Source organism: Chiloscyllium punctatum, chromosome 22 (assembly GCF_047496795.1).
Source record: "Chiloscyllium punctatum isolate Juve2018m chromosome 22, sChiPun1.3, whole genome shotgun sequence".
Taxonomy (NCBI): Eukaryota; Metazoa; Chordata; class Chondrichthyes; order Orectolobiformes; family Hemiscylliidae; genus Chiloscyllium; species Chiloscyllium punctatum.
This window is the reverse complement of record NC_092760.1, coordinates 19,200,565-19,223,568: the sequence shown is the minus strand read 5'-3', so window position 1 is coordinate 19,223,568 and position 23,004 is coordinate 19,200,565. Positions and strand designations below refer to the sequence as shown.

Genomic DNA, 23,004 nt, shown 5'->3' with positions numbered 1-23,004 from the left:
GGTTGAAGTGTTCTGAGACGGAAGATGAGGCAAGTCAGGTTCTGTTTATTCTGAAGAATACCCCTTAGTTAGCATGCTGTGGGGCTTACCAGACAATGCTTGACATTCTTAGTTTGACAGCCCCTTGACATTCAACGGTGTCACCACTGACCTCCCCCACTACCTCCAATCAACATCTAGGGGGTTACCATTGAGCGAAAGCTGAACGAGAGTCGAAAACTGTGGCGCTGGGAAGCACAGCAGGAGATTTGACGTTTCAGGCATGGGCCCTTCATCAGGAATGTCGGGGGGGGGGGGGGGGGGGGGGGGGGGGTGTGTGCTGCAGGCTGAGAGATAAATAGGACGGTGGGGGACAGTAGCTATGTGCAAGTGTGGGTGTGATAATGACAAGTCAGAGAGGAGGGTGGAGCAGACGGGTGAAGTCGACAATGGTGCTGTGTGGTTGAAGAGTTCCAAGGTGGAAGATGAGGCGTTCTTTCTCCAGTTGTTGGGTGGCTTGGCTTTGGCAGTGGAGACAGCCCAGGACTTGCCTGTCCTTGGTGGAGTGGGAAGGGGAGTTGAACTATTCAGCCACAGGACAGTGGGAATGTTTAGTGCGTGCATTCCAGAGATATTCCCTGAAATGTCTTGCGAGTTGGCATCCTGTCTCCCCAGTGTAAAGGAGACCACATCGAGAGCTACGGACACAGTAGATGAGATGTTTGGGGATGTGCAGGGAAGTCTCTGCCAGATGTGAAAAGATCCTTTGGGGCCTTGGATTGAGAGGGGGAGGGGGGGGGGAAAGAGGGCGGTGGGTGCAGGGTTTACACTTTTGTGGCATCAAGGGAAGGTGCCGGGAGTAGAGGATGGGGAACCACAAACCTAACAAGGGAGTCGCAGAGGGAATGGTCTTTGCAGAACGCAATTGGGGTAGGGCGGGAAATATATCTCTGATGGTGGGGTCTGACTGTAGGTGGCACTGTAATGCACTGTATCCAGAGATTAGTGGGGTGGAAGGTGAGGACTGGGTGGGGTGGGTCTAACCCTTGCTGGGGTTGGAGGGGTGTGGTTCAAGGAAGGAGGTGTGGGAAGTGGAGGAGATTCACTGGAGGGCATTGTTGATCACATGGGAGGGGAAATTGCAGTCCTTGAAACACGAGGCCATTTGGAATGTCCTGGAGCATTTACTGCGGAGTTGGAGGAATTGGGAGTGAGGGATCACGTTTCTACAGGAGGGGGGTTGGGACGAGGTGTAGACTAGGTAGCTGTGGGAGTCGGTGGGTTTGCAGTAGATGTCTGTGTTGAGTTGGTCATCGAAGATGGAGATGGAGATGGCGAGGTCTTGGAAGGGGAGGGAAGTATCCAAGATGGTCCAGGTGAACTTCAGATCAGGGTGGAAGGTGTTAGTGAAGTTGATGAACTGTTCAACCTCCTCATGGGAGCACGAGATGGAGCCAATAGTTATCAAAGCAGTGGAAGAAAATGTGGGGGATGGTGCCAGTGTAACTATGGAAGAGGGACTGTTCCATGTATCCAACAAAGAGGCAGGCACAGCTGGGGTCCACGCGAGTGCCCATGGCTACCCCTTTGGTCTGAAGGAAATGGGTGGATTCGAAGGAGAATTTGTTGAGGGTGAGGACCTGTTCCACCAGTCGAATGAGTGTGTCAGTGGAAGGGTACTGGTTGGGAGGAAGAGGAGACGAAGGAATGGAGGGCTTGGAGGTCTTCCTCATGACAAATGGACATGAATAGTGACTGGATGTCCACGGTGAAGATGAGGCGTTGTGGGTTGGGGAAGTAAACATCTTGGAGATGGTGGAGGGAGTGGGTGGTATCCCAAATGTATGTGGGGAGTTTTGGACCAAGTGGTACATGACGGTATCGAGATATGAGGAAATAAGTTCGGTCACACCTTTTCATGACATTACTAACTTGTACCTTGTAAATAGCAGCTGGACCTAGGGGAGTCAGTAGTTTAGACTAACAAATTTAAAAATGTTATAGCTTCAAAAGAGATGGTTTACAGTGTTTCCAAAAAAGTTGTGCGCTCGAGTACCGGGGAAGTTTTGGAATTCAGTATAGGAGGACAATAAAATTGATAAACAAAGAATAGAATACGAACATAAGTAATAAGAATTAAAATAGAAAGTTAAAGCTTCTATAGGCGTGCCAAAAGGAAAATATTAACAACACCAAATGTATGTCCATTAGAGGTAGGGACAGGATCATTTATAGTAGCTAATGGAGAAAGAGCAGAAAAGCTTTGTTCGGTCTTCACGACTCTCCCTTACCTGCATATGTGCAGCTTATGAATCCCAGGGCCGAGTGACAGTAAAACTGTCAACCACTTCAATTCCCCCTTCCACTCCACCAAGGGTATGCAAATCCTGGGCCTCCTCCACCACCAAAGCCAAGCCACCCGGAAGCCTGGAGGAAGAACACTTCATCTTCCACCTTGAGACCCTCCAACCACATGGGATCAACACTGACTTCACCAGTTTCCTCATCTCCCCTCCTCCCACCTCATCTCAGATCTAACCCTCCAACTTAACACCACCCTCTCAACATGTTTATTTGTCCATTGCCCGTCCCATCTATCTGCTCCACCCTCCTCTCTACCCGATCACTATCACTCCCCCCCACCTGCACCTACCGACTTCCCAGCTACCTTCCCCACAACCCCACCTTCCTATTCATCTCTCAGCCCCCTTCCCCTCTCCACAAATCTGACGACGGGCTTATGCCCAAAATGTCAACTCTCCTGGTCTTCTGATACTGCCCGACCCCTTGTGCTTTTCCAGCGCCACACTTTTCGACTCTGACTCTCCAGCATCTGCAGTCCTCACTATCCCCCAGAAACTGAACTAGTCAGATAAACACAGTGCTTACAAGAGTAGGTCGGAGGCTGGGAATATTGCTGCGTGTAACTCACCTCCTGACCACCATCTACAAGGCACAAGTCAACAGGGTGATGGAATACACCCCAGTTGCCTGGATGGGGGCTGCTCCAACAACACTCAAGAAGCTTGACCCCATCCAGAACAAGGCAGCCTGCTTGAATGGCAGCGCATTCACAAACATTGACCCCGGGGAGATGGTGGTGGAGTAAGACTTCCGAACCCAGGGCTCATCCACTCCACCTGGTTTTCATTTCTTTTCCTTTTCTTCACCCTCTCCTGGTTTTTATCCTCTTTTATTTTACTTACCACTTATTGAAGAGGTGGGTTGTGATGAAAGTATCTTCATTGAGTGGCCCCAGGATGGAATCCTGGTGGAGACATACAGAGCTGTGGATCTGCACCGATGAGGGAGTCCTAGTTGCCAATCATGCCCGCTGCAGGGAAGTTAGGGTTTCCGTGAGTGTCCGAGCGTAGCGGAGGGAGATTGTGCCCAGGCCGAGATCCTGCAGCATTGGCAGTGGCTGTATCGGAGAAGTGGGTCCGGAGAGGACTCCTAGCAGCAGGATGGGGTTTGGGCTGGTACTGCACTCAGGGGCTCCTGCATTGGTGGGGTCTAGGGAGGACTCAGTGGGGAAGTTGTTGGTGGCATCAAACAGTGGCAACTTTCATTCCAGCGGCAGTGGCGTGGCAAAAGGGACTCATGCCCATGGTCTATGACGGAGCACTTAACAAGAAGGACGGTAAAGCTGATCAGAGTTTCTTTCCTCTTCTGCCTTTATAATATTATGTTTTGGTTAAATTTTCTGTTTTAAGATGGTGCCAGAGAGTGGCAGCACTCTACAAGACTTTGATAATAAATAAATAAATACAACTCAGTAGCAGCAGCAATGTGCACCACCAACAAGATGCAGTACAGAATGTCACCAAATTCTTTGATAACACCTTCCAAACCCACAACCACTTCCATCTTAAAGGACAAGGGCAGGCAGATACTCGGGACCACTACCACTTACACCTTTCCTTCAAGTTGCTCACCATCCTGGCTTGGAAATACATCAATGTTCCTTCACGGTGACTGGGTCACAAACCTGGAACACTCTCCCTCGTAACGTTATGGGCATCCCTTCACCCTTAGATAATAGCTCACCACTGCATTCTCAAGTGTAACTTGGGACGGGCAATTAATGCTGACCCAGCCAGTGACACACTCATCCCATGAATGAATAAAAAAACTCTGATCAGATGAGGCACAGCTGAATCTCTATTTTAACATAACACTATGACGGTCCCAGTCAGCTGTTAAGGGGTTAGATGGAGAGGAATTTGTTAAGTGTGTACAAGACAATTTTCTGATTCAGTATGTGGATGTACCTACTAGAGAAGGTGCAAAACTTGACCTACTCTTGGGAAATAAGGCAGGGCAGGTGACTGAGGTGTCAGTGGGGGAGCACTTTGGGGCCAGAGACCATAATTCTATTAGATTTAAAATAGTGATGGAAAAGGGTAGACCAGATCAAAAAGCTGGAGCTCTAAGTTGGAGAAAGGCCAATTTTGATGATATTAGGCAAGAGCTTTCAAAAGCTGATTGGGGGCAGATGTTCGCAGGTAAAGGGATGGCTGGGAAATGGGAAGCCTTCAGAAATGAGATAACAAGAATCCAGAGAAAGTATATTCCTGTCAGGGTGAAAGGGAAGGCTGGTAGGTATAGGGAATGCTGGATGACTAAAGAGAGAGAGATTTTGTTCAAGAAAAAGAAGGAAGCATATGTCAGGTGAAGAGAGGAGAGATCGAGTGAATCCTGAGAAGAGTATCAGGAGGGCAGAAAGGGGACATGAGATAGCTTTGGCAAATAGAGTTAAAGAGAATCCAAAGGGTTTTACAAATATATTAAATACAAAAGGGTAACGAGGGAGAGAACAGGGTGCCTCAAAGATCAGTAAGGCGGCCTTTGTGTGGAGCCACAGGAAATGGGAGAGATACTAAATGAGTATTTTGCATCAGTGTTTACTGCGGAGAAGGACATGGAAGATACAGAATGTGGGGGATACAGCTGGTGACATCTTGAAAAATGTCCATATTACAGAAGTGGTGGTACTGAATGATTTGAAATGCATAAAAGTGGAAAAATCCCCAGGACCTGATCAGGTGCACCCTAGAACTCTGTGGGGAGCTAAGCAAGTGATTGCTGGGCCCCTTGCGGAGATATTTATCTCAATGATAGTCACTGGTGAGGTGCTGGAAGACTGGGAGTTGGCTAACACGGTGCACTACTGACTGAGAAAGGTAGGAAGGACAAGCCAGGGAACTATAGCCCAGTGAGCCTGACCTCGGTGGTGGACAAGTTGTTGGAGGGAATCCTGAGGGACAGGATGTACATGGATTTGGAAAGGCAAGGACTGATTAGGGATAGTCAACATGGCTTTGTGCGTGGGAAATCATGTCTCACAAAGTTGATTGAGGTTTTTGAAGTAACAAAGAGGATTGATGAGGGCAGAGCAGTAGATGTGATCTATGTGGACTTCAATAAGGCGTTCGACAAGGCTTCCATAGAAGACTGATTAGTAAGGTTAGACCTCGTGGAATACAGGGAGAACTAGCCATTTGGATACAGAACTGGCTCAAAGGTAGAAGACACAGGGTGGTGGTGGAGGGTTGTTTTTCAGACTGGAGGCTTGTGACCAGTGGTGTGCCACAAGGATCGGTGCTGGGTCCTCTACTTTTCCTCATTTATATAAATTATTTGGATGTGAACATAAGAGGTATAGCTCGTAAGTTTGCAGATGACACCAAAATAGGAGATGTAGTTGACAGCAATAAAGGTTATCCTCAGCATACAACAGGATCTAGATCAGATGGGCTAATGGTCTGAGGAATGGCAGATGGAGTTTATTTCAGATAAATGTGAGGTGCTGCATTTTGGAAAAGCAAATCAGAACAGGTTCTGGGAAGTGTTGCTGAACAAAGAGACCTTGGAGTGCAGGTTCATAGCTCCTTGAAAGTAGAGTCGCAGGTAGATAGGATAACGAAGGCGGCATTTGGTATGCTTTCCTTTATCGGTCAGAGTATTGAGTACAGGAGTTAGGAGGTCATGTTGCGGCTGTACAGGACATCGGTTAGGCCACTGTTGGAATATTGTGTACAATTCTGGTCTCCTTCCTATCGGAAAGATGTTGTGAAACTTGAAGGGTTCAGAAAAGAATTACAAGGATATTGCCAGGTTTAGAGGGTTTGAGCTATAGGGAGAGGCTGAATAGGCTGCGGCTGTTTTCCCTGGAGCATCGGAGGCTGAGGGGTGACCTTTGTAGAATTTTATAAAATCATGAGGAGCATGGATAGGATAAATAGAGACGGTGGGAGTACAGAACTAGAGGGCATAGGTTTAGGGTGAAGAGGCAAAGATATAAAAGGGACCTAAGAGGCAACTTTTCACACAGAGGGTGGTACGTGTATGGAATGAGCTGCCAGAGGAAGTGGTGGAGGCTGGTACAATTGCAACATTTAAAAGTCATCTGGATGGGTATATGAATAGGAAGGATTTAGAGGGATGTGCTGACAGGTGGGACTAGATTAGGTTAGGATATCTGGTTGGCCTGGATGGGTTGGACCAAAGGGTCTATTTCCGTGCTGTACATCTCTATGACTCAATGAGCTGTTTTCAGGCCCAAGTGAATCCCCAAGGTCCCAGAGATGAACAGTCAATGCTTGGCCTATTACCTGAACGCATCTCAATGGTATATTAGGAAAGCATGCCCCATGAAAATCACTCAAGTAACTGCGTTTCAGCAGCCAGTCTGTGCTTGCTGGGAATGGAGGCTTTCACCCAAGGCCAGGATATTAACAATCAGGTGACTGTTACTGTTAACAAACCAAAGAACTTTGAAACAATTACTACACCATGAGATCACTTTGCAACCGTACTTACAGCATGTCAATAGGCACGGCTGATGCCAACAACCGACTTGCCCACCTGACCACAAAGTAGGAACACACCAGGAGAGAGGTCCGAGGAATGAGATCCTGTTGGAGCTGTAGGAGGTAGCCACCAGCTCCTAGATTCATCTGAAGAACAGCACACGGTTTAGGATTTAACAACATTATTCTCGGCGTCGGAGAAATTATTGACAGCGATGAGACTTTCCTAACTTCAGTGGGTTCAGATTGCCAAAGGTGCCCTGACCGCTCCCCAACAAAATAATATTAGTCTAATCTGGATTGCTTTAGAGCTTGGAGATTATTTCACAAGGAATGGCCTTAATCCCATGTATAACGTGCAGGATACATGCAAACACCAGAAAATCAAAACAGGAGCCAGCAGGAGATAGACAAACAGATATGTACGCAGACCATGAAAAAAATGTAAAAACAATAAGGTTGTTGTAATGGGGCATTTTAACTTCCCAATTTTGACTGGGTCTCTCTTGGTGCTAGGGGTCTAGATGAGGCAGAGTTTGTTCGGTGCATCCAGGAGGGTTTCTCAAAACAATAACATGGTACAAGAAGGGAATAAGTCAGGGGCGTGGTGTTGCAAAAGTACAGGTCAGGCAGCATCCAAGAAGCAGGAGAATCAACATTTCGTGCAACAGCCCTTCACCAGGTGTGAGGATGGGACCTGAAGGGGGGGGGGGGGGGGGGGGGGGGGGAGGTGATAGTGATAGGTCGGAGAGGAGGGTGGAGCAGGTAGGTGGGAAGGAAGATGAACAGGTAGGACAGGTCATGAGGGCAGTGACAAGTTGGAAGGTTGGAACTGGGATAAGGTGGGGGGAGGGGAAATGAGGAAACAAGTGAAGTCCACATTGATCCTGTGTAATTGGAGAGCCCCAAGGCAGAAGAGGTGGTGGTCTTCCTCCTGGTGTCATATGGTAAGGGAGTGGCGATGGTGGCGGCACAGGACTGGCATGGCCTCGGTGAAGTGGGAAGGGGAATTAAAGTGTTTGGTCACGAGGCGGTGGGGTTGGTTGGTGCGGGTGTCCCGGACTTGCTTACACCAACCCTTAGAAGAGTAACCCACCCAGACCATCCCCCTACCCTATTACTCTACATTTACCCCTGACTAATGCATATACCCTACACATCCCTGAACACTACGGGCAGTTAAGCCTGGCCAATTCACCTGACCTGCACATCTTTGCACTGTGGAAGGAAACCAGAACACCCGGAGGAAACCCACACAGACACGGGGAGAATGTGCAAACTCCACACAGGCAGTCACCTGAGGCTGGAATCAAACCTGGGACCCTGGTGCTGTGAGGCAGCAGTGTTAACCACTGAGCCACCGTGCTGCCCCAAGTTCTGGTCAGCACATATTGGAAAGGATGTGGAGGCTTTGGAGAGAGAGTATTAAAGAGGTTTACCAGGATGGTGCCTGGACTGGAGTGTGTTAGCTCGAAGGAGAGGTGGGAAACCTGGATTGTTTTTGTTAGAGTGTCAGAAGCTGAAGGATGACCTGACAGAGGTATATAAAATTATCAGGGGCTTGGATAGTGCAGATAGTTGGAGTCTTTTTCCCCAGAGTGGAAATATCAAATACTACAGAGTATAAGTTTAAAGTCAGAGAGGAAAACTGAAAGAAAATGTGCGAGGCAAGCCTTTTGTTTTTACACAGTGTGGATGGTAAGTGCTTGGAACATGCTGCCAGAGGGTGCAGTGGAAACAGATACGATAGCAATGTTCAAGAGGCATTTGGGCAGACACGTGAACAGCAGGGAATTGAGGGATATGGACGATGTGCAGGCAATGGGGTTTGTTTACAAAGACACCATGGTCAACACAGACATGGTGGGATGAAGGGCCTGGTTCCTGTGCTGTTCTGTTCCATGATCTATGACTAGTCACTCAGACAACCGCAAACATAAAAACTTTCAGAAAAGGTGTTATTTTGGAAAAACAACTGCAATAGATGTTAAATGGAAACGATTTACAATATACCTCCCTGTAAGCTGGAAAAAATGGCAAACATGCATTGGAGTTAAAAGGAGAGATGTGAGAGACTGCTTGCCACTGCGTTCTCTCTGAGCTTGCAGGGGTTAGAGGGTCACTGATATTGTACTCACACTATCTCCGAGGTGCAACATGAGCTGCTCCAGAATCAGGAGGTCCCGGCAGATGAGGAACCGAGTTGTGGATATGTGGGACACTGCCCGACACACAATGTTAATGGCAATGTTGCTGCCAAAGAACTGAGCCATGTTCATCCGAATATGCAGCGGCTGGACTGGAAAACAAACAGCAAGAAAACAGGTGAAGGGGAGCCGGAGTGCAGACCTTCCCCAGACTGCCAACGTTACTACAATGGCACAGCTCTTCCTGGAGGCTCGCTCCTGCCTGGTTGATACTCTGCAATTCTCAAACTGAAAAAAAAAACAAATCCTTTTTTACCAAAAGCTTTCACCTCACTGACAAGGCTTCAATGAAATCCACGTCAAACAACCTGCTTTGAAAACTCTGCTCACATTTTGGCAGCTGTGACAAACTCCACCACAGCCATGGAGACAACCCACAAAACCTTCCAAAATTAGCAGAACCTTAAAAAAGTCTCCATTTTGATCTTCACTAACCATGCCTTCCTTAGGCCACTCACTATCAGAGTACTGACATTCATTTAAACCTGTTCGTTTGTTTATCAAATGGGATTACCTTTGCCCATCTTCAGTGGTGGAGTCAACAAAGCAACTTTTAAGACATGACTGAAAACAACACAATGGCCAGGTGACAAGGTTGCTACGATCTAATGGTGCCAACTGAGGCACACAGGTCTGTACCCTGCACCCACAGCTCTCCACCCAGTGTGTTATAGTGTGGTGTCAGCAGATGAGTGAAGACAGACAGACAGACAAATCACAGCCCAGGATACATTGTACACCTTCCCCTAGCCAATTCAACAGAGATCCAGGGGGCAGGGCAGCATGTGGTGCATGACCAACTGGGCAAGGAAAATGAGAAAGATACCCTTACAAAGGATTCTGACACTACACAACATAACCAAACATACAATTTGTACAGACAACAGTATTTCAGTCACTTGCACCTACCGGAGAGAGACTGGTTAACATCAGAACCATAATGTGCAATCACAAAGCAACAGAAAGTCTTTCTAGCCTGCTCACCCTTCCATTCAATAACTACAGTAGGAAAGGTTTTAGGCAGATTACTGTAGTGCAAAAGAAACCAATCTTTGATAATGTTTTAATAAAGCAAATAAGAAAGCCTAACCCAGCACAGTTCATTACTGGTTCAGAGACAAAAAGTGTTCTGGGAAGGCAGAGCCACAGCTAAGCTCTTACCCACAGCAGCAGGATCAGTGAGCACCATCCCAACCACGTTCGATTCAAACACCATGGACCACAATCACAAGCTGAGAGAGAGTCCAGTCCACTGCTGGTGTTTGAACAGATGCTGCCAGTTTCACAAACCTGACAGAGCTGGCCAAAACAAAAAACAGATCCGATTCTGATGGTGTCACCCATGGATTAGCACACAGCTCGAGCCCAGGAATCACCCCATACCATCGCCTGTGTCCAGGTCACCCTCCTGGTCCATTTCCCGCAGCAGCAGCTGGATTATGTTCCCTGGGTTACGGATATCCTGCAATTTACTTTGAAGCTCCATATGCGTCTCACTATGAAAAACAAGAGGGAAAGGTACAATTAAACTGACCCTTGGGCCCTTAACGACAGCTTCAGAATCCAGTGGGGAAGAGCACCACAAAGGCAGCACAGCAGGCGAAAATACAACAGAGCAGAGAACACCACAGCACTCCAAAGTTTCATTCATATTCCACTCTTCTTCAACCACACCTTCCAGCCCAGTGAGTGCCGCTGTAGAAAAGGACAGGGCAGCAAGACAGTGAGAAAACCCATCAACTAAGATGCCATGGTACCTTGTCTCTCTACAATCACAGGCTTCTGCTATTCAATAGGAGCACCATCCACCAGAAGGGCAGCACTGGGTGTAATGGAGGATAGATAATAAATGTTACTCTGATCAGAGCCACACCCATTCTCAGAACCAAGACGACCGGCTGATACAGAACACAGGCACAGCCATCCACTCTGCTCAGTTCACTTCATTTCCCAAGTTGCAAGTGTTCAACTGATCATCACAAAGATAGTCGTGGGCCACTGAACATTACTCCAGGCCATCCACACAATTAAAACGCTAATAAAAACCAACCAGACCAATCTCCTTCCCAATGCTCGGTGGCTCCCTGACTCTGGACAACAGATAAACAATCCGCCATGTTTCTCCCCAGGTTCTCACCAGAACAGCCCATTGCTCATTAACAAGGTGTTTCCTGTCAGTCACTTTATTGTGGATAGCACCCTCACTACCATGGCTTTGAAGGAAACCTGGAAGACCATTAGTAAAATCTCCCAATGTGCTAGCACTTCCTGGGAGCTCAGACCAGAGCGAGAGATGGACCGTGGAAGGTGCAGAAACTCAAAACTGAATAGCCAAAAGGTACCTGGGGGCTGTGGGACAGACTCCCAAAGTGAAGGAATCACTTTCCTGTAGTATAGCTGTCACTCCTAGGTTCCAGACCCCACTCAGAACACAATATCTTGCAATGAGAACGCAAGAAATAAAGAGAGAAATGGCTGAGGGAGGAACAGCACTGTAAGTTCAATGTTCCAGGCTTCAGATGGTGTAGAAAGGACAGAAGGGGAAGCACGAGAGGAGGGGAACTTGCTTTTTTGATTAGGGAAAACATCACGACAGTACTGAGAGGGGACATTCTTGAGGGTCCTATATGGATTGAACTGAAACAAAAAAGGGGGAGATCACTTTGTACAATAGGCCCCACCAGTAGTCAGTGGGTGATTGAGGAGCAAATATGTAAGGAGATCACAGATAGCTGGAAGAATAATAGGGTGCAATAATAGGCGAGTTTAACTTTCCAAACAGCAACTGGGACTGCCAGGGCTTGGATGACAGAAATTTGTTAAGTGTGTTCAGGAAGAAGTTCTCAGGCATTATGTAGATGGCCCTACCCGAGACAGGGAAAAACCTGACCTCCTCTTGGAAAATAAGGCATGGAAGTGTTGGTGGGGGAGCATGTTTGAACCATAATTCCACTACTTTTAAAACAGTCTTGGACAAAGATGGGTCTGGTCCACAAGTTCAAGTTCTAATTAGGGTTAAGGCCAATGTTGATGGTCTTAGGCAGGAACTTGCAGAAGTTGAGTGGGGAGGCTGTTTGCAGGCAAAGGGATGTCTGTTAAGTGGGAGGTTTTCAAAAGTGAGTTAGCGGGGGTTCAGGGTCAGTATGTTCCTGTCAGAGTGAAGGGTAAGGCTGGTAGGAGTGGGGAACCCCAGACAATTGGAGTTAATGAGGCCCTGGTCAGGAAAAAGGAGGAGGCATATGACATGTATATGCAGCTGGGATCAAGTGAATTCCTTGAGGATGAAGGGTGCTGGAGTAAATTTAAGACATCAGGAGGGCGAAAAGGGGACACAAGATGGCTTTGGTAAATAAGGTAAAGGAGAATCCAAAGAGGTCGTACAAGTACGTGAAGGGCAAAAGGGAGAGAGAATAAAGCCTCTTAACGATCAACAAAGTCATCTATATATGGAGCCACAAGAGATGGCTGAGATTCTAAAAGGATGTTTCTCATCAGTATTTACCATGGAGAAAGGCATGGGTGCGAGGGAACTTGGGGAAATAAATAATGATGTCTTGAAGACAGTCCACATGACAGAAGAGGTGGTGCTTAAAGTCTTAAAATGCATCAAGGTGGATGAACCCCTGGAACCCAATGAAGTATATGCCAGGACTTTGTGGGAGGCTATGGAGGAAAATACAGGGCCCCTAGAGGAGATAGTCATGTCATTGACAGCAACAAGTGAAACACCTGAACATTGGAGGATGGCTAATGTTGGTGCCATTATTCAAGAAAGGCTGCAGGAAAATGCCTGGGAACTACAGACTGGTCAGCCTAATGTTGTCATGGGTAAGCTGTTAGAGGAGATTCTGAAAGACATTATCTACAGTCACTTGGAGAGGCGAGGATTCATGCGAGATATTCTGAGTGGCTGTGTGTGGGGGAAATTGTTTCACAAATTTGATTGTGTTCTATGAAGGGATGACCAAGAATGTAGATGATGCAGTGAGGTAGATGCTGTCTACATGGACTTCAGCAAGGCCTTTGACAAGGTACCGCATGGAGGGTTGTGGAGTAAGGTTAAATCTCAAGGGATCAAGGGAGAGCTCACCATTGGCTTGAAGGTAGAAGATAGAGGGTGGCAGAGGGTTGTCTGTCAAACTAGAGGCCTGTGACCAGCGGTGTACAACACGGATTAGTGGTGGACAACTGTTATTCATCATTTATAGAAATTATTTGGATAAGGATTTAGCAGGTATGGTTAGTAAGTCTGCAGATGGCACCAAGATTGGTGGTATAGTGTACAGTGAAGATTATCTGGGAAGATAGCGAGACCTTGATCAACTGGGCCAGTGGGTTAAGAAATGGTAGATGGAGTTTAATTAAATAAACGCAAGGTGTTGCAATTTGGTGGGTCAAACCAGAGCAGGACTTACACAGTATGGTAGAGCCTTGGGGAGTGTTACACAACTAAAATCTAGGTGTGTAGGTTTACAGTTCCTTGAAAATGGAGTCAGGGAGCAGGCTTTCAGCATGTTTGTTTGTATCAGTCAGAGCACTGAGTGTAGGAGTTATGACGTCTTAGTGCAGCTGTACAAGAGGGTGGGAAAGCCATAGTTAGAGTACTGGGTGCAGATCGGCTGGCCCTATTATAGAAAGGATATTATTAAACTAGAAAGCACACAGAAAAGTTTTACTAGGATGTTACCTGATTGGCAGGTTTGAGTTATAAGGAGAAGCTGGATAGGTTGGGACTTTTTTCCCCTGGCGTGTAGGGGACTGAAGGGCGGCCTTACGGAGGTCTATAAAATCATCAGATCCATAAATAAGGCAGCTGGCCGACAGCTTTTCCCCATGGTAACAGGGTCCAAAACTAGAGGGCAGAGGTTTAAGGTGAGGAGGGGGAGAGAGACACAAAAGAGGTCAGAGGGGTGATTCTTTCCACAGAGTGTTTGGTCAGTGTCTGGAATGGGCTGCCTGAGGTGGTGGTGGAAGAGAGTACAATTTTCTTATTTAAGAAACATTCAGGCAGGTACATGGCTGGGTTAGGTATGACAGACTAAGGACCAAACCCAGACAAATGGGACTAGTTTAAGTGAGAAAACTGAGCAGCATGGCCAAGTTGGGCTGAAGGGTCTGCTTTCATGTTGTACACTTCTCTGACATTATGACACCAAATGACGATGTACACATGATACTGTCAGCTGCATCCTTGGATCCAAATGGCATCTTCTGTCCAAGTAAAGAGCAAGATTTGCAAACGTACAGAAGGTACCACCAGCAAATAGTCTAACTCACGTGTCTCTGGCCAGAAGGAACTCGAGGATCTGCTCTGCTGCCTTTTCAGGGGGATGGAGGTGGCTCACTGCTGTTTCCATCAACGAGGCCATTTCCAAAGTGATGGCGTCTCCCACCAGCCGGAGACACTGCACCAAGCGATGCAGGTCCCTAGCTACATCTGGATCTGAAGGGCAGAAAGGAAACCCATGACACATTGTACAAACAGCAGGCAACTCACTTCGACCACCACGAGATGGTCAAGCCAGCCACATACACAATTTAAAATGAGTTAACATTCTGAGAAACAAGAGGTGACAATGCCTGTCTAAAAATAAACAAAACCAGTTAGTGCTCAGGAACAGTACTCTCAACACAGACATGGAGAAAGATTCACAAAGTGGATTGCAGCAACAGCAGGTTATACTCAATTACAGCCTGGGACATCACTCAAAAGCCACCGGGTGCATCCTCAGTGCGTGTGTGCGTCACGGGAGCTGTTCTTGATGCTACAAGCAGCTTTGAATGGATTGATTAACATGATGTGACAGACTGCGCTCAGTATACAACCCATACAGCAGCTGTATTGCTGGAACACCAAGAGGGCAGAGACCCATCGAGGGGAGCACTGGAACTCTCACTCCGGACGGGAGACATCCAGGAATCCAGTCAGTGGTTGTCTTGTGAACTTGCAGCACTGCAATTCTATAAAGCAACCAGGGAGAGCCAGTCATTGCTGATACCCAGCTTGAATTAGACACAAAGACAAGATGGGGGGGAAATGCCTCAAGAAACAAAGCCCAATAACATCAAGTGGAACTAAACAAACACAAAGGCCCCCCCCCTGACTCTTGGCATTTATAGATCACAGTAAACAAACCTGAGAGGGGAAAAGATCATTTTCATTCTTTCAAGGGGTGTAGACACCCTTGGCTAGACCAGTGGTTATGACCAATTTCCAATTATCTTTCAGGTACTGTTGATCTGTCTTTTTAAACTATTGCTGTCCATGTGATGTAAGCATTCCTGTAGGTCATCAGGAAGAAATTTCCATGAAGGAGTGGCGATATATTTCCAAGTTAGGATGGTGAGTGGCTTGGAGATGGAACTTAAACCTGCTTGTCCCATGTATCTGCTGCCCTTGCCCTCCTGGGTGGTACAGGTCATGGCTTTGGAAGGTACTGCCTGAAGGTCTTGGCTGAATTTCTGCAGTACATCTTGGAGATAATACACATGCAGCTACGAGAAAGTCCTGCAGAGATGTCATTCAGCTAAAATGACTGACCTCTAACAATCACAACCACCTTCCAATGTGTCATGTATTCCAACTACTGGAGAGTTTGTCCCTTGATACCCATTGGTTCCAGTAATGCTGGGGCTCCTTGATGTCACACTCTGTCAAATCTAACTTTGATATCAAAAGATCCCCACTTTCACCTCACCACTGGAATTGAGCTCTTTTGTCTAGAACTGTTGTAGTTTGCAAAGGGACATTGACAGGATAAGAACATAAGGACTAGGAGTAGGAGTAGGCCGTCCGGCCCTTCGAGCCTCCTCCGCCACTCAGTAAGATCATGGCTATCTATTCATGGACTCAGCTCCACCACTCAGTAAGATCATGGTTAATCTATTCATGGACTCAGCTCCACCACTCAGTAAGATCATGGTTAATCTATTCATGGACTCAGCCCCGCCACTCAGTAAGATCATGGTTAATCTATTCATGGACTTAGCCCCACCACTCAGTAAGATCATGGTTAATCTATTCATAGACTCAGCCCCGCCACTCAGTAAGATCATGGCTAATCTATTCATGGACTCAGCCCCGCCACTCAGTAAGATCATGGTTAATCTATTCATGGACTCAGCTCCGCCACTCAGTAAGATCATGGTTAATCTATTCATGGACTCAGCTCCACCACTCAGTAAGATCATGGTTAATCTATTCATGGACTCAGCTCCACCACTCAGTAAGATCATGGTGAATCTATTCATGGACTCAGCTCCACCACTCAGTAAGATCATGGTGCATCTATTCATGGACTCAGCTCCACCACTCAGTAAGATCATGGTTAATCTATTCATGGACTCAGCCCCACCACTCAGTAAGATCATGGTTAATCTATTCATGGACTCAGCCCCACCACTCAGTAAGATCATGGTTAATCTATTCATGGACTCAGCTCCACCACTCAGTAAGATCATGGTTAATCTATTCATGGACTCAGCTCCGCCACTCAGTAAGATCATGGCTAATCTATTCATGGACTCAGCCCCACCACTCAGTAAGATCATGGTTAATCTATTCATGGACTCAGCTCCACCACTCAGTAAGATCATGGTTAATCTATTCATGGACTCAGCCCCACAACTCAGTAAGATCATGGTTAATCTATTCATGGACTCAGCTCCACCACTCAGTAAGATCATGGCTAATCTATTCATGGACTCAGCTCCGCCACTCAGTAAGATCATGGTTAATCTATTCATGGACTCAGCTCCACCACTCAGTAAGATCATGGCTAATCTATTCATGGACTCAGCTCCGCCACTCAGTAAGATCATGGTTAATCTATTCATGGACTCAGCTCCACCACTCAGTAAGATCATGGCTAATCTATTCATGGACTCAGCTCCGCCACTCAGTAAGATCATGGTTAATCTATTCATGGACTCAGCTCCACCACTCAGTAAGATCATGGCTAATCTATTCATGGACTCAGCCCCACCACTCAGTAAGATCATGGTTAATCTATTCATGGACTCAGCTCCACCACTCAGTAAGATCATGGTTAATCTATTCATAGACTCAGCTCCACCACTCAGTAAGATCATGGTTAATCTATTCATGGACTCAGCCCCACCACTCAGTAAGATCATGGTTAATCTATTCATGGACTCAGCCCCACCACTCAGTAAGATCATGGTTAATCTATTCATGGACTCAGCTCCACCACTCAGTAAGATCATGGTGAATCTATTCATGGACTCAGCTCCACCACTCAGTAAGATCATGGTGAATCTATTCATGGACTCAGCTCCACCACTCAGTAAGATCATGGTGAATCTATTCATGGACTCAGCTCCACCACTCAGTAAGATCATGGTTAATCTATTCATGGACTCAGCTCCGCCACTCAGTAAGATCATGGTGAATCTATTCATGGACTCAGCTCCACCACTCAGTAAGATCATGGTGAATCTATTCATGGACTCAGCTCCGCCACTCAGTAAGATCATGGTGAATCTATTCATGGACTCAGCTCCACCACTCAGTAAGATCATGGTTAATCTATTCATGGACTCAGCCCCACCACTCAGTAAGATCATGGTGAATCTATTCATGGACTCAGCTCCACCACTCAGTAAGATCATGGTTAATCTATTCATGGACTCAGCTCCACCACTCAGTAAGATCATGGTTAATCTATTCATGGACTCAGCTCCACCACTCAGTAAGATCATGGTGAATCTATTCATGGACTCAGCTCCGCCACTCAGTAAGATCATGGTGAATCTATTCATGGACTCAGCTCCGCCACTCAGTAAGATCATGGTTAATCTATTCATGGACTCAGCTCCACCACTCAGTAAGATCATGGTGAATCTATTCATGGACTCAGCTCCACCACTCAGTAAGATCATGGTTAATCTATTCATGGACTCAGCCCCACCACTCAGTAAGATCATGGTGAATCTATTCATGGACTCAGCTCCACCACTCAGTAAGATCATGGTTAATCTATTCATGGACTCAGCCCCACCACTCAGTAAGATCATGGTGAATCTATTCATGGACTCAGCTCCACCACTCAGTAAGATCATGGTTAATCTATTCATGGACTCAGCTCCACCACTCAGTAAGATCATGGTTAATCTATTCATGGACTCAGCCCCACCACTCAGTAAGATCATGGTTAATCTATTCATGGACTCAGCTCCACCACTCAGTAAGATCATGGCTAATCTATTCATGGACTCAGCCCCACCACTCAGTAAGATCATGGTTAATCTATTCATGGACTCAGCTCCACCACTCAGTAAGATCACGGCTAATCTATTCATGGGCTCAGCTCCACCACTCAGTAAGATCATGGCTAATCTATTCATGGACTCAGCTCCACCACTCAGTAAGATCATGGTTAATCTATTCATAGACTCAGCTCCACCACTCAGTAAGATCATGGTTAATCTATTCATGGACTCAGCTCCACCACTCAGTAAGATCATGGTTAATCTATTCATGGACTCAGCCCCACCACTCAGTAAGATCATGGTGAACCTATTCATGGACTCAGCTCCACCACTCAGTAAGATCATGGTTAATCTATTCATAGACTCAGCTCCACCACTCAGTAAGATCATGGCTATCTATTCATGGACTCAGCTCCACCACTCAGTAAGATCATGGCTAATCTATTCATGGACTCAGCCCCACCACTCAGTAAGATCATGGTTAATCTATTCATGGACTCAGCCCCACCACTCAGTAAGATCATGGTTAATCTATTCATGGACTCAGCTCCGCCACTCAGTAAGATCATGGTTAATCTATTCATGGACTCAGCCCCACCACTCAGTAAGATCATGGTTAATCTATTCATGGACTCAGCCCCACCACTCAGTAAGATCATGGTTAATCTATTCATGGACTCAGTTCCACCACTCAGTAAGATCATGGTTAATCTATTCATGGACTCAGCTCCACCACTCAGTAAGATCATGGTTAATCTATTCATGGACTCAGCCCCGCCACTCAGTAAGATCATGGTTAAACTATTCATGGACTCAGCTCCACCACTCAGTAAGATCATGGTTAATCTATTCATGGACTCAGCCCCACCACTCAGTAAGATCATGGTTAATCTATTCATGGACTCAGTTCCACCACTCAGTAAGATCATGGTTAATCTATTCATGGACTCAGCTCCACCACTCAGTAAGATCATGGTTAATCTATTCATGGACTCAGCTCCACCACTCAGTAAGATCATGGCTAATCTATTCATGGGCTCAGTTCCACCACTCAGTAAGATCATGGTTAATCTATTCATGGACTCAGCCCCACCACTCAGTAAGATCATGGTTAATCTATTCATGGACTCAGCTCCACCACTCAGTAAGATCATGGTTAATCTATTCATGGACTCAGCTCCACCACTCAGTAAGATCATGGCTAAACTATTCATGGACTCAGCCCACCACTCAGTAAGATCATGGTTAATCTATTCATGGACTCAGCTCCACCACTTAGTAAGATCATGGTTAATCTATTCATGGACTCAGCCCCACCACTCAGTAAGATCATGGTGAATCTATTCATGGACTCAGCTCCACCACTCAGTAAGATCATGGCTAATCTATTCATGGACTCAGCTCCACCACTTAGTAAGATCATGGTTAATCTATTCATGGACTCAGCTCCACCACTCAGTAAGATCATGGCTAATCTATTCATGGACTCAGTTCCACCACTCAGTAAGATCATGGTTAATCTATTCATGGACTCAGCTCCACCACTCAGTAAGATCATGGTTAATCTATTCATGGACTCAGCTCCACCACTCAGTAAGATCATGGTTAATCTATTCATAGACTCAGCTCCACCACTCAGTAAGATCATGGTTAATCTATTCATGGACTCAGTTCCACCACTCAGTAAGATCATGGTTAATCTATTCATGGACTCAGCTCCACCACTCAGTAAGATCATGGCTATCTATTCATGGACTCAGCTCCACCACTCAGTAAGATCATGGTTAATCTATTCATGGACTCAGCTCCACCTCTCAGTAAGATCATGGCTATCTATTCATGGACTCAGCTCCACCACTCAGTAAGATCATGGCTATCTATTCATGGACTCAGCTCCACCACTCAGTAAGATCATGGTTAATCTATTCATGGACTCAGCTCCACCACTCAGTAAGATCATGGCTATCTATTCATGGACTCAGCTCCACCACTCAGTAAGATCATGGCTAATCTATTCATGGACTCAGCTCCACCACTCAGTAAGATCATGGTTAATCTATTCATGGACTCAGCTCCACCACTCAGTAAGATCATGGTTAATCTATTCATGGACTCAGCTCCACCACTCAGTAAGATCATGGTTAATCTATTCATGGGCTCAGTTCCACCACTCAGTAAGATCATGGTTAATCTATTCATGGGCTCAGTTCCACCACTCAGTAAGATCATGGTTAATCTATTCATGGACTCAGCTCCACCACTCAGTAAGATCATGGCTAATCTATTCATGGACTCAGCTCCACCACTCAGTAAGATCATGGTTAATCTATTCATGGACTCAGCTCCACCACTCAGTAAGATCATGGTTAATCTATTCATGGACTCAGCCCCACCACTCAGTAAGATCATGGTTAATCTATTCATGGACTCAGCTCCACCACTCAGTAAGATCATGGTTAATCTATTCATGGACTCAGCTCCACCACTCAGTAAGATCATGGTTAATCTATTCATGGACTCAGCTCCACCACTCAGTAAGATCATGGTTAATCTATTCATGGACTCAGCTCCACCACTCAGTAAGATCATGGCTAATCTATTCATGGACTCAGTTCCACCACTCAGTAAGATCATGGTGAATCTATTCATAGACTCAGCTCCACCACTTAGTAAGATCATGGCTAATCTATTCATGGACTCAGCTCCACCACTTAGTAAGATCATGGTTAATCTATTCATGGACTCAGCTCCACCACTCAGTAAGATCATGGTTAATCTATTCATGGACTCAGCTCCACCACTCAGTAAGATCATGGTTAATCTATTCATGGACTCAGCTCCACCACTCAGTAAGATCATGGCTAATCTATTCATGGACTCAGCCCCACCACTCAGTAAGATCATGGTTAATCTATTCATGGACTCAGCTCCACCACTCAGTAAGATCATGGCTAATCTATTCATGGACTCAGTTCCACCACTCAGTAAGATCATGGTTAATCTATTCATGGACTCAGCTCCACCACTCAGTAAGATCATGGTTAATCTATTCATGGACTCAGCTCCACCACTCAGTAAGATCATGGCTAATCTATTCATAGACTCAGCTCCGCCACTCAGTAAGATCATGGTTAATCTATTCATGGACTCAGCTCCACCACTCAGTAAGATCATGGTTAATCTATTCATGGACTCAGCTCCACCACTCAGTAAGATCATGGTTAATCTATTCATAGACTCAGCTCCGCCACTCAGTAAGATCATGGTTAATCTATTCATGGACTCAGCTCCACCACTCAGTAAGATCATGGTGAATCTATTCATGGACTCAGCTCCACCACTCAGTAAGATCATGGTTAATCTATTCATAGACTCAGCTCCACCACTCAGTAAGATCATGGCTAATCTATTCATGGACTCAGCTCCACCACTCAGTAAGATCATGGTTAATCTATTCATGGGCTCCGCTCCGCCACTCAGTAAGATCATGGCTAATCTATTCATGGACTCAGCTCCACCACTCAGTAAGATCATGGTGAATCTATTCATAGACTCAGCTCCACCACTCAGTAAGATCATGGTTAATCTATTCATGGACTCAGCTCCACCACTCAGTAAGATCATGGCTAATCTATTCATGGGCTCAGCTCCACCACTCAGTAAGATCATGGTTAATCTATTCATGGACTCAGCTCCACCACTCAGTAAGATCATGGCTATCTATTCATGGACTCAGCCCCGCCACTCAGTAAGATCATGGTGAATCTATTCATAGACTCAGCTCCACCACTCAGTAAGATCATGGTTAATCTATTCATGGACTCAGCTCCACCACTCAGTAAGATCATGGCTAATCTATTCATGGGCTCAGCTCCGCCACTCAGTAAGATCATGGTGAATCTATTCATAGACTCAGCTCCACCACTCAGTAAGATCATGGTTAATCTATTCATGGACTCAGCTCCACCACTCAGTAAGGTCATGGCTAATCTATTCATGGGCTCAGCTCCACCACTCAGTAAGATCATGGTGAATCTATTCATAGACTCAGCTCCACCACTCAGTAAGATCATGGCTATCTATTCATGGACTCAGCTCCACCACTCAGTAAGAGCATGGTTAATCTATTCATGGACTCAGCTCCACCACTCAGTAAGATCATGGCTATCTATTCATGGACTCAGCTCCACCACTCAGTAAGATCATGGTTAATCTATTCATGGACTCAGCTCCGCCACTCAGTAAGATCATGGTTAATCTATTCATGGACTCAGCCCCGCCAATCAGTAAGATCATGGCTATCTATTCATGGACTCAGCTCCACCACTCAGTAAGATCATGGTTAATCTATTCATGGACTCAGCTCCACCTCTCAGTAAGATCATGGCTATCTATTCATGGACTCAGCTCCACCACTCAGTAAGATCATGGCTATCTATTCATGGACTCAGCTCCACCACTCAGTAAGATCATGGCTAATCTATTCATGGGCTCAGCTCCACCACTCAGTAAGATCATGGCTAATCTATTCATGGGCTCAGCTCCACCACTCAGTAAGATCATGGCTATCTATTCATGGACTCAGCTCCACCACTCAGTAAGATCATGGTTAATCTATTCATGGACTCAGCTCCACCACTCAGTAAGATCATGGCGAATCTATTCATGGACTCAGCCCCGCCACTCAGTAAGATCATGGCTAATCTATTCATGGACTCAGCCCCACCACTCAGTAAGATCATGGTTAATCTATTCATGGACTCAGCCCCACCACT

General features: G+C 46.1%; 1 protein-coding gene across 1 annotated transcript in view; it reads right to left on the bottom strand.

Annotated features, from left to right (window-relative positions):
* nup160 (nucleoporin 160) overlaps positions 1–23,004 on the bottom strand; it is a 427,529-nt gene that overhangs the window by 20,158 nt on the left and 384,367 nt on the right. Inside the window, exons 15-18 of the mRNA XM_072592866.1 lie at positions 14,276–14,441; positions 10,382–10,494; positions 8,930–9,090; positions 6,802–6,938 (exon numbers count right to left, since the gene is read on the bottom strand). Coding sequence (XP_072448967.1) covers positions 6,802–6,938; positions 8,930–9,090; positions 10,382–10,494; positions 14,276–14,441 — 577 coding nt within the window. The remainder of the gene's footprint in view (positions 1–6,801; positions 6,939–8,929; positions 9,091–10,381; positions 10,495–14,275; positions 14,442–23,004) is intronic.